The 14275-nt window shown below is 39.7% G+C and overlaps 1 protein-coding gene across 2 annotated transcripts; it reads right to left on the bottom strand.

Annotated features, from left to right (window-relative positions):
- Positions 1 to 8992: 8992 nt before the first annotated feature.
- Positions 8993 to 9848, bottom strand: LOC105523958 (60S ribosomal protein L7). 2 transcript variants are annotated; one of them, XM_011959025.1, is made up of 2 exons: positions 9614 to 9839; positions 9010 to 9505 (listed from the first exon to the last, which is right to left on the bottom strand). In XM_011959025.1, the coding sequence occupies exons 1-2, from the start codon at positions 9824 to 9826 to the stop codon at positions 9080 to 9082; spliced, it is 639 nt and encodes a 212-aa protein (XP_011814415.1). In that variant the 5' UTR covers positions 9827 to 9839; the 3' UTR covers positions 9010 to 9079. The 2 variants fall into 2 exon arrangements, with proteins under 2 accessions (XP_011814414.1, XP_011814415.1); XM_011959024.1 differs by having other exon boundaries at positions 8993 to 9848.
- Between the last annotated feature and the right edge of the window lie 4427 nt (positions 9849 to 14275).

Below are 14275 nucleotides of genomic sequence, written 5' to 3'. Positions count from 1 at the left end.
GAAGGAAGAAAGGAGAGAAAGAGGAAGGAAGGAAAGAAGGAAGGGAGGGAGGGAGGAAGGAAGGAAAGGAGAGACATTTATTGAGTATCCAACATATACTAGGGCATGGGGACTCAAAAATGATAAATAAATTGTCCATGTGTTTAACAAACTCAGTAAGTAAATGTTACAATCTGAATGTTTGTGCCCCCACTTCCCAAATGCATATGTTAAAACCATTAGGTAGTAGTATATGTTAATACCAACCTGGTGGTATTAAGAAGTGGGGCCTCTAGGAGGTGATTAGATAATGAGGGCTCTGCCCTCATGAATGGGATTAGTGACCTTATAAAAGAGGCCAAGAGGAGCTTGTTTGCCCTTCCCAATGTGAAGACACAGTTAGAAGGCACCAGCTCTGAGGAACAAGCCCTCACCAGACAGCAAATCTACCAGCACCCTGATGTTGGACTTCTCAACCTCCAGAACTGTGAGAAATAAATTTCTGTTGTTTATAAGTTACCCAGTTTAAGACAGTTTGTTATTGCAGCCCAAATGGACTAACACAGTAAGTGTATTTTATTTAATAAGTAAATCCATAAATAAAGCATCTCCTACGTGCAAGACCTGTGCTGGGCATTAGAAATGCTGAGGTGACCAAGATGTCTCAAACTTTGCGGGGTACGTATCCTAGTAGAAGAGAAAAATATTAAAGTATTACCTTAATTATGAAATTGCCATGAGACCTATACTGCAAAGAAGCACAACTGATATGAGATTGTGGAAGGAGAGGTCTAGATCTGGTCAGGAAGTTAGGGACAGCTTCCTGGACAAAGAGACATATGCCTGAGATCTGAAAGATGAACAGGAAGTTACTAGTTGAAGGGAGAGGTAGAAGTAAAACAGACCAGTAAGAACTGAATGTGAGAAGACCTTGGAGAGAAAAGACATGCAGCACATTAGAAGAACCAAAACAGGCTAGTGTGGTGGATGAGGGTGGTGAGGCTGGGAGACGGGGAAGTCATGCAGGCTTGTGGGAGAGCTATTGTTGGGTTTAAAACAGGGATGGTATGATTAGAGCTGCAATTCCATAAGATGTTCCTAGCTGCTGTGTAGAAAATGGTTTGCTGAGAAAGCAATTATAGAAACTGAGAGAAAAATAGAAGGCTATCACAATAGTCCAGGCGAGAGGTATAACGAAAGCTTGAAAGAAAGTAGCAGCACTGGAAATGGAGAGAAATAGAGGGTTAGAGAGAGATTTTAGAAATGCAAATTGTAGGACTTAGTGATTGATGGGAACTGTCTCCAGAATCCCGGCACCCATGGATTAACCGTGGCGCCATTCATGATAAAGGGAGCATTCAAATGGAGTCAGGTTTGAGGGAAGTCTTGTCCATAAAAGAAGCAGATGTGTAGAGATCACAACACTGTGATGTTGGGGCATGATGGAGACAGAGGAGGGGGCTGCTGGCTCTGCCTGGGGAGTCAAGTAAACCTCCATTGAAGAGTTGATAATATGCTGGATGTTGAAGGAGGAATATGATTTTCTTATATTTTAGACCTCGCCTTTCACACTCTCACAGTCAAAAGAGAAATGATGTATGCCAAGACTCAGGATCACACTTAACATGAGACAACATAAATGGGCAAGGATGAGAACAAGAGTCACTTAACTTTAATTACTTACTTCATCAGTGTTTTTGTTCCAAATTCTTTTAGAAATATATACTAGATTTTTAAAAGTAAATATGGTGGGCACTGATGCATCACCAACATCCCTCAGAGAAGGATCTCATGCCCCAGCTGCTGGGACTGCTGTTGGCAGACAGCCTTCAGCTGTCATTCCCCTCAAGGACTGCCTCCTGGCCAAGGTCATGCCTGGGGCAGCTGACATCTAGTGAACGGTTGATGGTAGAGTGTAAAGACCTGGCCATTCAGGCCCAAGTTGAGAGAACCCTGAGGGACCATTCTACCTGCAGAGCTCTCCACATGGTCAGTTGAGACCATTGTTGGGGCCACATTGAAGCTCAGTTTCTCCATCTGCCCCTTACTGATTCCTCTCCACTCCCTTCTGCAGGTGTTGGTCTCAGAGGTGCTACTTAATAAGCTTCCTACGCTTTAAACACTGCCTCAGAGTATGCTTCCCAGGAAATCCAACCAGATTGAGAGTAAGTAAAGATATAAAGGCAAAAGGAAAACAAAGTGGGAAGAAGAATAGTCACTGGGATAAGGTAAGTAGATGAAACTCATCCCCAGCAAAAGATAGCATTCAGAGTTGATGCCACGCTTTCATGCAGCCAGTGAAGAGAGGTATTCAATCAGATTCATGAGTCAGAGTTTCCCCAGGCTAAAAATAAACCAGTTGCCCAGAGGAATAAAAGCTCTCCCAACACTGAGACCCAAGAATTTTTTTCCTATAGGGCCTTACAAAGAGAACACGGTAATATAGTAACAATAGCTTCAATATCTCTCCATAAGAGCAACAGCATGTTTCAGAAGGATATGTAACAGTGCAAACCCTAGTTACAAACTCGAACATACAAATAATATAATTTTCTTTATTTCCTGATGTTTGAATTAATTTGTTGCTTGAGTGCTGGATCCCATTTCACTTGGGAGCAAAAAAAGCAATGTTCATTGATTCAGGATAAACCCAGTGAAACTCAGAATATTCTCCATTTATTCTGTTTTCTCTAGCTTCTCTCCTCAACAAGCATTCTTCCAAAGGTATTATTTATGTCACAAGATTCATATTCCAGTTCTTCAGAGTTATGAATTTTCTATTTTTTATTTTTTATCTTTTTTTTTAGAGGCAGTGTTGCTCTGTTGCCCAGGCTGGAGTGAGGTGGCACAATTATAGCTAACTACAGCCTCAAACTTCTGGCCTCAAGCAACCCTCCCACCTGGGCCTCCCAAAGTGCTGGGATTACAAATGTAAGCCACCATGCCCATCCAGAGTTATGAATTTTTAACCTCGAAATTTTGACTTCTATTAGCCAGATACAATGGCACTCGCCTATAGTGCCAGCTACTCAGGAGGCTGAGGCAGGAGGATCACTTGAGCCCAGGAGTTTGAGGCTGCAGTAAGCAATGACTGTACCACTGCACCCTAGCCTGGGTGACAGAACAGAACCCCCTCTCTAAAAATAAAAATTAAAAACTTTTAATCCTGACCTTTGAGACTTAATCCTACTTTTCTCAAAGTAGTTCAGAATAGATTTTTGAAACTTACAGTTTACTGTTATTTCTAATTTCTTTTCAACATCCTTTTTCTGAGGCAATGGATGCCTTCTGCCTAGTTTGAAGGAGTAAGGAGGGCCAGGGAATGGGCCAAAGGGCACTACAGAAGATTAAACTAATCTCAAGGAATAAAAAAAAAAAAAATGGGTTAACAGACTGATTGTTATAAACAAACTGATTGATACAATGTTTCAAAATAACATTCCTCAGTGAAAATCACTAGCACAATGCTAGTATATAGAAAAAAATAAAAGTAATTGGGGTGGGTGCTCAGAACCATGTGACCCAAACAGACAGCATGTGGTGCGTCACAATGGAGTCAGGAATATATTTTAATGTGGAGGAATGGACAGACTGTTCAACTTTCAAACAAGGCTTATCCAAGTAGAATCAGGATTCTCTATAATTTATTTATATATTCCTATATGCAGGATATCAGTTTCAAAAAAGCAGGAAGTTAGGGAGGTTGTGACATTTTTGTCTCTGTTGTTTAACTAAAAGCCCCTGTGAAAAATGTGATGTCCCACAAAATGAAAAAATCACTGTGAAAATTATGTCTATTTTGTCCTCTGCCACCATTAACTAAGCTGAAGTACAGCCGGTTTGTTTTGAATTTCAAACCACTGGAAAGGACAGGCTCAGGAGGAATATGTGGAAGCTCAGAGGTTTCTGGGTTCTAGTGACAGGAGCAGAACAAAGTATGGCCACTTCAGATACAAAGTTTAAGAGGGTAAAGAGCCTCCTGAAGATGAAACTAAAGAGCATGGCCAGTCACCGTGACTCACGCCTGTAATCCCAGATGTTTGGGAGGCCAAAGCGGGTGGATCACCTGAGGTCAGGAGTTTGAGACCAGCCTGGCTAACACGGTGAAACCCCGTCTCTACTGAAAATACAAAAAAATTAGCTGGGCGTGGTGGCGGGCGCCTGTAATCCCAGCTACTCAGGAGGCTGAGGCAGGAGAATGGTGTGAACTCGGAAGGCAGAGCTTGCAGTGAGCAGAAATGGCGCCATTGCACTCCAGCCTGGGCGACAGTGCTAGACTCTGTCTCTTAAAAAAAAAAAAAAAGAAAGAAAGAAAAGAAAAATTAGCCGGGTGTGGTGGTGGGTGCCTGTAATCCCACTACCCGGGAGGCTGAGGCAGGGGAATTGCTTGAACCCAGGAGGTAAAGGCTGCAGTGAGCCGAGATCATGCCACTTCACTCCAGCTCTGGGCAACAGAGCGAGACTTTGTCTCAAAAATAATAAATAAATAAAATAGCAGATGCACACAAAGCTCTGTCGGCAGAGAATGCTGAAAATATCCAGAGGCTAAATTGATGATCTGGAACACTGTGGAGGCAGGATACAACAGTCTCAGACCTACAACTGAGGGGGGATATTAAGAGATGCTTTCTGTAATTGAGAATGGATGCCTTGGGAACATCATTTCACTTAAACAGTGAGTTTTAGTAGGCATTGCACGTAACGAAAACGAAGAGACCTTTATAGCAGAATTTGTGTGTGTGTGTGTGTGTGCGCGCGTGTGTGTGTGTTATTAAGGAGAATTACATCATTACTGTGAAGTTATTCAGTGAATTTATGTCTACATGCCAAAGTTTCAATACTAATAGTTTATCTATATGACTGTATAAATTCACAAGCAAGTATTTGAAAGAATATGATTATAGACAGGTCGCTCTTTATTATGAAATTCTTCAGAATAGAAAGAGTTGTAGAAAATAATACAATAAACCTCTTACAACCACCCCTCAGCTTATGAAATAAAGCAGTACATGTGCATCTGAAGCCCTCTATGTATCTCCTCCACATATGTAATTCCTTTCCTATCTCACACAGGTAACTACCATCCTGAATTTGTTAATTATTATTCCAATATATTTCTATAACACCACCTATTTTTATGCCTTAAAAATACATAGCATGTTTTGCATATATTTAAACTTCATGTAGTGTCATGAAGCATGAATTGTTCTCTGTTTTCACATCTCATGTTTGCATCTATGTCTAATTGACTTTCAGTGCTGTATATAATTCCTTTGTATCATTCCATTGTTTTTAGGCTTTTGGATTCAGGTTCAAATATTCAATTTTTTATCCACTTTCTACGGGATGATTTTTTCTAATCTTTGCAATAGCAAAAAAAAAAAAAATGTTGCTATGGAAATACTGGTTCTTTGTGTGCAAAGTCAAAAGGTTCTTTGGCCAAAAATTCTCAAAGTATGGTCCACAGACCCCTGATGGGCCCAAGACTCTTTCAAGCAGTTCATGAGGTCAAAACCATTTTCATAAGAAGAAGAAAATGATACCATTTATCTTTTTCACTGTGTTAACATTTGCACTGATGGTGCAAAAGGAATATTAGGTAAACTGCTGGCATCTTAGCAGGAATCAAGGCAGCAGCTTCCAGCAATACTAGTAATTATTGTATTCTTCACCACCATGCACTGGTGGTTTTAAAAAATCACTGAAGAATATTAATTTTACTAAATTGCAACTGTTACATAGTCATCTATTTAATATTTTGTATATTAGAGTAAGAAGTAAGCACAAAGTACTCTGTTACATGCCAAAGTACAATGTTCATCTCAAGAGAAAGCATTTGTGTGATTGTTTGAGTTGTAAGATGAACTACTACTTTTTTTGCTAAACATTATTATTATTTTTTTATTATACTTTAAGTTCTAGGGTACATGTGCATAATCTGCAGGTTTGTTACATATGTATACTTGTGCCGTGTTGGTGTGCTGCACCCATCAACTCATCAGCACCCATCAACTCGTCATTTATATCAGGTATAACTCCCAATGCAATCCCTCCCCCCTCCCCCCTCCCCATGATAGGCCCCGATGTGTGATGCTCCCCTTCCCGAGTCCAAGTGATCTCATTGTTCAGTTCCCACCTATGAGTGAGAACATGCGGTGTTTGGTTTTCTGTTCTTGTGATAGTTTGCTAAGAATGATGGTTTCCAGCCGCATCCATGTCCCTACAAAGGACGCAAACTCATCCTTTCTTATGGCTGCATAATATTCCATGGTGTATATGTGCCACATTTTCTTAATCCAGTCTGTCACAGATGGACATTTGGGTTGATTCCAAGTACGCTAAACATTATTTTTAAGAGAATGACTGATACTGTGATTATTAAACTCTTGGAGTTTGGCAGACATTTTCTCAAAAGTGAATGATATGAGCCTGCTACTCCAAAGAAAGCTGATTGTATTGTTGTTGATGATAAAATTTGAGCTTTCAAAAAAAATTAGAAATTTTGAAAACTTGAATCCAGCCCTGGATTTTCATACTTTACAGCTTCTCAATATTTCATGATTTCTCTGATGATATGGGTCGTGATTTTTGACACTGTACAATGTAACTATATCAACATTTTGAAAATCTATGTAATTCAGTAAACCAATAATTTCCAAATGACCAATGCAAAATGTTACAAAATTATGCATGGGTAAAAAATCCACTCACAGTATAATACAAACTATGCATTTTAATTTAACAGAGTATGAAAAACTCATTGATATGGGTTCAAATAAGCTTTTAAGAAACTATCACTTGTTAGTTTTGGGTAAAGTATCAAAGAAGAATTGCCACTACTATCTGAAAAGGCCATTAAAATTCTCTTTCCTTTTCCAAATCTATATTTGTGCATATCTTTATTTTCTTTATGGACTTCAATCAAAACAGTATACCACAATAGACTGAATGTGGAAACAAAATCCAGCTATCTTGTATTAAGCCAAGCATAATTACAGAAATGTAACATAATGGCACTATTCTCACTAAAATTTTTGTTTTGGAAAATATAATTAGTTTATAAAAATATGTCATTCATGTTAATATGTAATCAGTTTCTTATTACCTTTTAAATGACTTAATGAATGTATTTTTAATTTCTCAATTTTATTTTCTAATATGGTAAATATCAATAGAAACAACTCACATAGCCAAAAGCTCTTTGTTATCCTCAAAAATGTTTTAAAGTTTAAAAGGCTCCTGGGACCAAAGAGTTTAAGAACTGCTGACTTAGGGTATACTCGAGAGTAGAATTGCTAGATCATAATTTATCTTTACCAAATATCTCCCAGATTATTCCCTAAAATGATTGCATCAATTTAAACTCTCACTTGCAGTGTATCAAAATGCCCATTGCTTACATCGTTGTCAGCATTTTGGACTTGGTTCAGACTTAAATTTTTATATCTGATAGGTGCCAAAGTGGTGGTGTTTTAGTCTGTATTCCTCTGATTACTGCTACTTTCCCCTTTCCATGTATTTATTGGCTCTACAAATTTTCTTTCCTTTGAAATTCTTGTGTATATATGCAGAGAGAGAGCACATTCTTCTTTTGTTTCTTTTTTCACATCAATTTTTACGGGGCTCTTTACATTTTCCAGGCATATCTCCCTTAGTTGGTTTCTCTTCCTTTTTTTTTTCTTTTTTTCTCTCTCTCTCTTTTTTTTTTTTTTTTTTTTTTTTTTTTTTTTTGAGGCAGGGTCACACTCTGTCACCCAGGCTGGCTGGAAATACAGGCACACATGCCACCATACATGACTAATTTTTCTTTTTTTTTTTTCTTGAGACAGAGTCTCGCTCTGTCGCCCAGGCTGGAGTGCAGTGGCGAGATCTTGGCTCACTGCAGGCTCCGCCTCCCGGGTTCACGCCATTCTCCTGCCTCAGCCTCCCGAGTAGCTGGGACTACAGTCACCTGCCACCAAGTCCGGCTAATTTTTTGCATTTTTAGTAGAGATGGGGTTTCACCGTGTTAGCCAGGGTGGTCCTCATCTCCTGACCTCGTGATCCACCCACCTCGGCCTCCCAAAGTGCTGGGATTACAGGTGTGAGCCACTGAGCCGGCCAAGTTTCTATTCTTTGTTTTACTTTTTACTTTTTAATTTTTGTGGAAGGTATAGTTTACATACAATGTAATTTTCGTATTGCATACAATATAATTTTTGTATTACATATGTTCAGTTTATGAGTTTTGAAAACTGTATAACCCAAAGATATCAATACCCAAAACAAAATATAGAATATTATGCTCATCCCAGAAAGTTCCTCATGCCCCTCCCAAGAGGCAATCAACATAGATTAGACTGACCTATTCTGTAAATTCACATAAATGAAGCTGGGCACGGTGGCTCATGTCTGTAATCCCAGCACTTTAGAGGCTGAGGCAGTTGGATCACCTGAGGTCAGGAATTTGAGACCAGCCTGGCCAAAGCGAAACTCCATCTCAAAATTAAAAAAATAAAAATACTTCACATAAATGGGATTATATAGTATGTATTTTTTGTGTGTTTGGCTTCTTTCAACTTAACATTTTTAAGATTCATCCATATGGTTATGTATTTTAGTAATTTATTCTTTTTTACTGCTGAGTACAATTCCATTGTATGAATATACCAAAATTTATTTATCCATTCTCCAGCAGATAGACATTCTAATTGTTTCTGGTATTTGGCTATTGCTAGTAAGATGACTATAAACATTATTGTACAAATTCCTTTGTGATATATTTCCAGTTCTTTTTGGTAAAATACCTAGGAATTGAATGAAATACCTTCTACACATCTTACCTTCCATATGTTTTATCCTGTCTTTCATATTTTCACCTTTTCATCTCTTTGTACTACATTCTACAGAATCTCCTTAGATTTGTCACCCAATTCACTCATTCCTTCTCCAGCTGTGCCCTGCTGTTTGTCCCATACACAGAGGTTTCATTTCAATGGTTGTATTTCCATTTCTAGAATTTTTACTTGATTCCTTTTTTTTTTTTTTTTTTTTTTTCATTTTGAGAGCAGGTACTGTTTATTAAGCTGAGGAGACTCGAAAAATAATCATGGTAGACACCTTAGTTCATTCTTCTAATAAGCCTGTTGATCTGGTCCTCCCTGTTGCCAGCATCTCCACCTTCTACAAAATGAGTGGTCTTTTTCTTCATCCCACCTCGTGGAGAAGATAATTTGAAGGGCCACAGGAAGTTATTTGCCTCTTTGAAGCGTTTTCCAACAGTATAGATCTCATGAATCAGATCCTCCATGCAGATGATGCCATATTTACCAAGAGATCGAGCAATCAAAGCGTTATCTGTCAAAGCAATTCGCTTCTTATTGATTTTGCCATAACCACGCTTGTAGATTAGCTCATTTACTGACTTCAGATTGGGGTACCCCCATGCAATATATGGTTCTACAATCCTCAGCATGTTAATCGAAGCCTTGTTGAGCTTCACAAAGGTTCCATTGAAGATTTGACGAAGGCGAAGAAGCTGCAATACCTTTCGGACCTTTGGGCTCACGCCATTGATACCTCTGATCCTGATGACAAACGCCAATTTGGGTTCAGCAGGTACATAGAAGTTGCCAGCTTTTCTTGCCATCCTCGCCATTCGAATTTCAGTTCTGTACATCTGCCTATATTCCTTGTGATAGTGCTTCGCTTTTTCATAGAGAAGCTTCCTCCTTGCCTTTCGAAGCATCTTTTGGGCAAACTTCTTTCTCAGGCGCTTGATCTTCAGCTCTGCGAAATTCCTTCGCTTTTTCTTAAGGGTTTCTGGCACAGCAGGAACCTTCTTCTTCTTCTCTTCGGCACCCTCCATGGTTCCAGCCGGAAAAAGACTTGATTCCTTTTTATAATATTCCGGGTACTTTTAATAGTATCTTATTCTTTTATCTTATTGTTTAATCCATATTTTACTGTTTTAATTACTTAAAATATCTTGCATTTAATATGTTCATTTTCTGAACTTTTGGGGAGCACTAATCACATTGCTTCTTCTCCTTTTTTTTTTTGGAGATGGAATCTCTCTCTGTCACGCAGGCTGGAATGCAATGGTGTGTTCTTGGCTCACTACAACTTCCATCTCCTAGGTTCAAGTGATTCTCTTGCCTCAGCCTCCCAAGTAGCTGGGGCTACAGGCGTGCACCACCATGTCCAGCTAATTTTTCCTTTTTTAGTAGAGACGGGGTTTCATCATATTGGCCAGGCTGGTCTTGAACTCCTGACCTCAAGTCACCCACCCACCTCAGCCTCCCAAAGTGCTAGGATCACAGGCATCAGCCACTGAGCCCAGCCACATTTGCTTCTTATTTGTTTTAATTTCTTACTCTTAGTAGCTTATTTTTTCATGTGTTCATAATTTTGGTTTGTAAGCTCATGTTGGTGAGGTTTATCTATAAGATTTATGTTATGAGAGCTATTTTGATCATATATATTACATATAATTATATTATATAATCTTTTGGTAAATTAACTGCCCTCCACCCCATTCTAAATCTGGGGGTGAAGAGTGAGGCTGGGAGCCTTGCAGCAGGAAGAACTTAATCTGAACAAGAGGCAGAATTTCCCAGTGGTCCCCTCATTCTGGAAGCCTTGTCCCTAGTGGCAGGGGAAGAAGGACAGTGGGGAGATCAAACTGTCACTTTTACAGTGCTAGGGCCCAGGTTAGTTACTGACACCCCACTCTGAGCCCTAGGGCTCTGCCCTAACCTGGATCCTCTGGGGATCCCAAGGGAGTTCTTTGTGAAGAGGATGAGGCCAGGGATCTGGCCCTTTTAGAGGAAGAGGGGGCACTCGCTATGCTTGAACTGTGGCTTAAGAAGCCCACATGCACCCCATCACTCCCTTTTCCCCCATCGACAATATGGGATCACCAAACCCCAGCCTTCACTCGGCTGCCTCAGGGCAAGAAGCAACCAACTAATTTTATGGAGAATCTTGGGAGAGAGCATGGAGGGAGCCCTTGGTGAGCTCGCATAGCTGTCAGGAAAGGATTTTTTTTTCATTGTTCTGCCAGATGGCGGACGTGCTATCAAACTGGAACAATTTCATGTTAATATCTTGACTTGGAGTCTCTGACAACTCAGATTGTATAAATTAAACCTCAAAGCCATGTATGGGCAGAATCTGAATTCTTTTCTACCCAGAGGCCAGGGGAAGCAGACAACTTTGCTTGTCATTCCCCTTTGCCTGAGCATCCTTTTTCTGGTGGCATAGCCTTTTGAGGGCCCTAGCCATTTATGCAGAGCCTTGATTCTACCTCCCCACCTTGCACAGGCGAGGGCCTTGCCTATTGTACCAGCATGTCAGAAACCCAAACCTCTTGATTGCCAAGATCCCAAAATACCCTCAAACAGGATTGGGAACTAGTGTAAGCATCACCTCACCATTTCTGGTGTATGAGAGTTTCTTCTGTTTCCTTTGAGCTCAATATTTTAGAGACTCATTATTTCTAGGTGTTTTGTATTGAGAGGTTTTTCAGGGTATCCAGTTTGTTATGATGACAAAACTAACAGTCCACAAACTGTTACTTTTCTCCCACCAAAATCATCAGTGAGTAATGGCCACTCTTCAGTCTTTCTCCAAGTCGGAGACCAACTTCTTCATAGTTAGGACAGGGATACTATCCAATTAATAGACAAACATACCCTGCAGATAAATCTTCCTCATGTCTGAAACGTTCCTGCCAAATTCTTTTACTTTATCAGGTTCTAAGAGTTCCTGGATTACTCAAAAAGTTTATCAATGTGAGTTTCTTGTGAGAACATTCTAGGAAGTTTAATTGGGAACAGAAAAAATATAGAGCCATTTGAAATGATCCAAGTGGGACTCAGGTGGGTTCCATAGTCTTTGCATGTTACAACACACTTGCTTAAAGCTTCTACTCCATGTTTGTTTTGTCTTGTTTTCAATTAATGAAGCAGATGAATCAAAAAAAATTAAAACCTAGACTTGCTCAAAAACACAAAACTTTCTTGGTGAATCTCACTTTTAGGTAAGATTCTGAAAAGAAAATAATGTTGGTTTGGAGAAATTGCAACTAGTTGATCTTGCTGGTTTAGCAACATATTGTTGTACTAAGGAAAAAGATGGTGCAATTTCCCTGTAATCTTCAGCCCCCACATGAAGTGCGTTCTTTGCTAATTATGGTTTGAAAATCAAAACGCCTGTGTTAAAGGCCATTTACTTACTGAATGGCAAATAGGAGAACGAGCATAAACAACTGGTCAGAGAAAATGGCTTTTTAAATCCCCAGCCATTTACACAGGGCCAGAGAAAAAGATCAAGCTTCTCATGGCACAAAAAAACCACAACCGTAGTTACCTCCTGATATTAAGATCCCTATAATGACTAAATATTCAGAGTTAGGCGTGAAGAATATTTCAGAGTAGGAGATTAAATGGGAAGGAAAAGGATAATGTTCTAAAAATGAGCCACTAACTACAGAAATACTTCACTATGATCTGAACATTTCTTCCAAAATTCATATGTTGAAACTTAATTGCCAATGTAATAGTATCATGAGGTGGGGCATTTTGAAGATGTTTAAATCATAAGGGGAAAGCTCTCATGGATAGGATTAAGGCCCTTATAAGAGGGCTTGAGAGAGTGGATTCTCTCTCTTCTGTTGTTCTGCCATGTTGTTTGTTCCCTCTGGAGGAAGCAGGATTCAGTGTGCCACCTTGGAAGCAGAAATATCTTCCCCAGACACTGAACCTGTCAGCGTCTTGATCTTGGACTTCCCAGCCTCCAGAACTGTGAGAAATATACTTCTGTTCTTTATAAATTACCCAGCCTGAGGTGTTTTGTTATAGCAGCATAAACAAACTAAGACATATATCAAAATAATAATCCATAAAGAATCAAAGACTAGACCTTTTAAGCTAATCTTGGCTCAAGTGGACATTATGATGCTTTATTCTAGGTGATCCACCTTTTGACCATGAGGACTTTCTCACAGTAACTCTCTTTGGTGCCCTCCTCACATAATACCTGCATCTTACACCCCTTCCTCCCACACTGGAACACTGTCTGCCCTCCCATTGGGCAGAGTGGCTGGGTGATGTGGTGTGGTGATCTGGAAAGATCCAGCAACTGCAACAGGAGACATATAGAGAACTCTATCAGGAGGCTCCCAGAAGAGAGAGTAGGCAAAAGTTTGGAAAGTAGACAGCTTTGCAATTAAAATGATGACCCATCCAAAGAGGGTAGATTCTAGGACTGTGATCTTTGGGGGGATTTGTGGTGAGGGAACTTAGGCAGAACCCCATTTCAAAAGGCAGTAAGGGACGTTGTTCAAGTACTTCCTTCGGTAGAAAGCCTGTCCAGAGATTCAGGGCTCCTTGATAGGCAAGGTTCCCACAGTGGTTACCGCTATAGCTGTTGCAGCACTAGGGGGAGCCCTAAGGCAGGCTGATGCAGTGCTGGGTTGCACCCAAAGCAGGTGCCCCAGAGACCAGCGCAGCAATGGGGTGCTGCTAAAAAATGCTCTGCATTACTAATCACCAGGCAAATATAAATCTAATCACCAGGGAAGTGTAAATCAAAACTACAATGAGATATCACCTCACCTAGTTAGAATGGCCATTAATAAAAAGACAAAAAAATAACAAGTGCTGGTGAGGATGTAGAGGAAAGGGAACCCTTATGCACTGTTGATGAAAATGTAAATTAGTACAGCAATTGTGGAAAACAATATGTAGGTTCCTCAAAAAAATTAAAAATATAACAATCATATGATCCAGCAATTCCACTACTGAGTACATATGTAAAGGAATTGTAATCAGCAGGTCATCTGTTTACATAACCAAATTAAAAAAAAAAATCAGTTAAGTCAAAGAGTTATCTGCATTCTCACATTTTTCACAGCACTATTCACAATAGCCAATCTAAGTACCCATGACAAATGAAGGGATAAGGAAAATGTGGTGTATATATACACAATGGAATACTATTCATCCATACAAGAGAATGAAATCCTGCCATTTCCACAACATGGATGAACCGGGAGGACGTTATATTAAGTGAAATAAGCCAGGCACAGAAAGACAATACTGCATGATCTCGCTCATACATGGAATTTTAAAAAGTTGCTCTTATAGAAGTAGAGAGTAGTAAAGTAGTTACCAGCTTGGGTGGTTGGGGAAAGCAGAATGTGGGGAGATGTCAGTCAAAGGATACATAATTACCGTTAGATAGGAGGAAGAAACTTCAAGAGGTCTATTGTACAGCATGGTGACTATAGTTAATGACAATATATTGCATTCTT

Source organism: Colobus angolensis, unplaced genomic scaffold (genome assembly GCF_000951035.1).
Source record: "Colobus angolensis palliatus isolate OR3802 unplaced genomic scaffold, Cang.pa_1.0 Scaffold48, whole genome shotgun sequence".
In the NCBI taxonomy this organism is placed as follows: domain Eukaryota; kingdom Metazoa; phylum Chordata; class Mammalia; order Primates; family Cercopithecidae; genus Colobus; species Colobus angolensis.
This window is presented reverse-complemented; position numbering and strand designations above follow the sequence as displayed.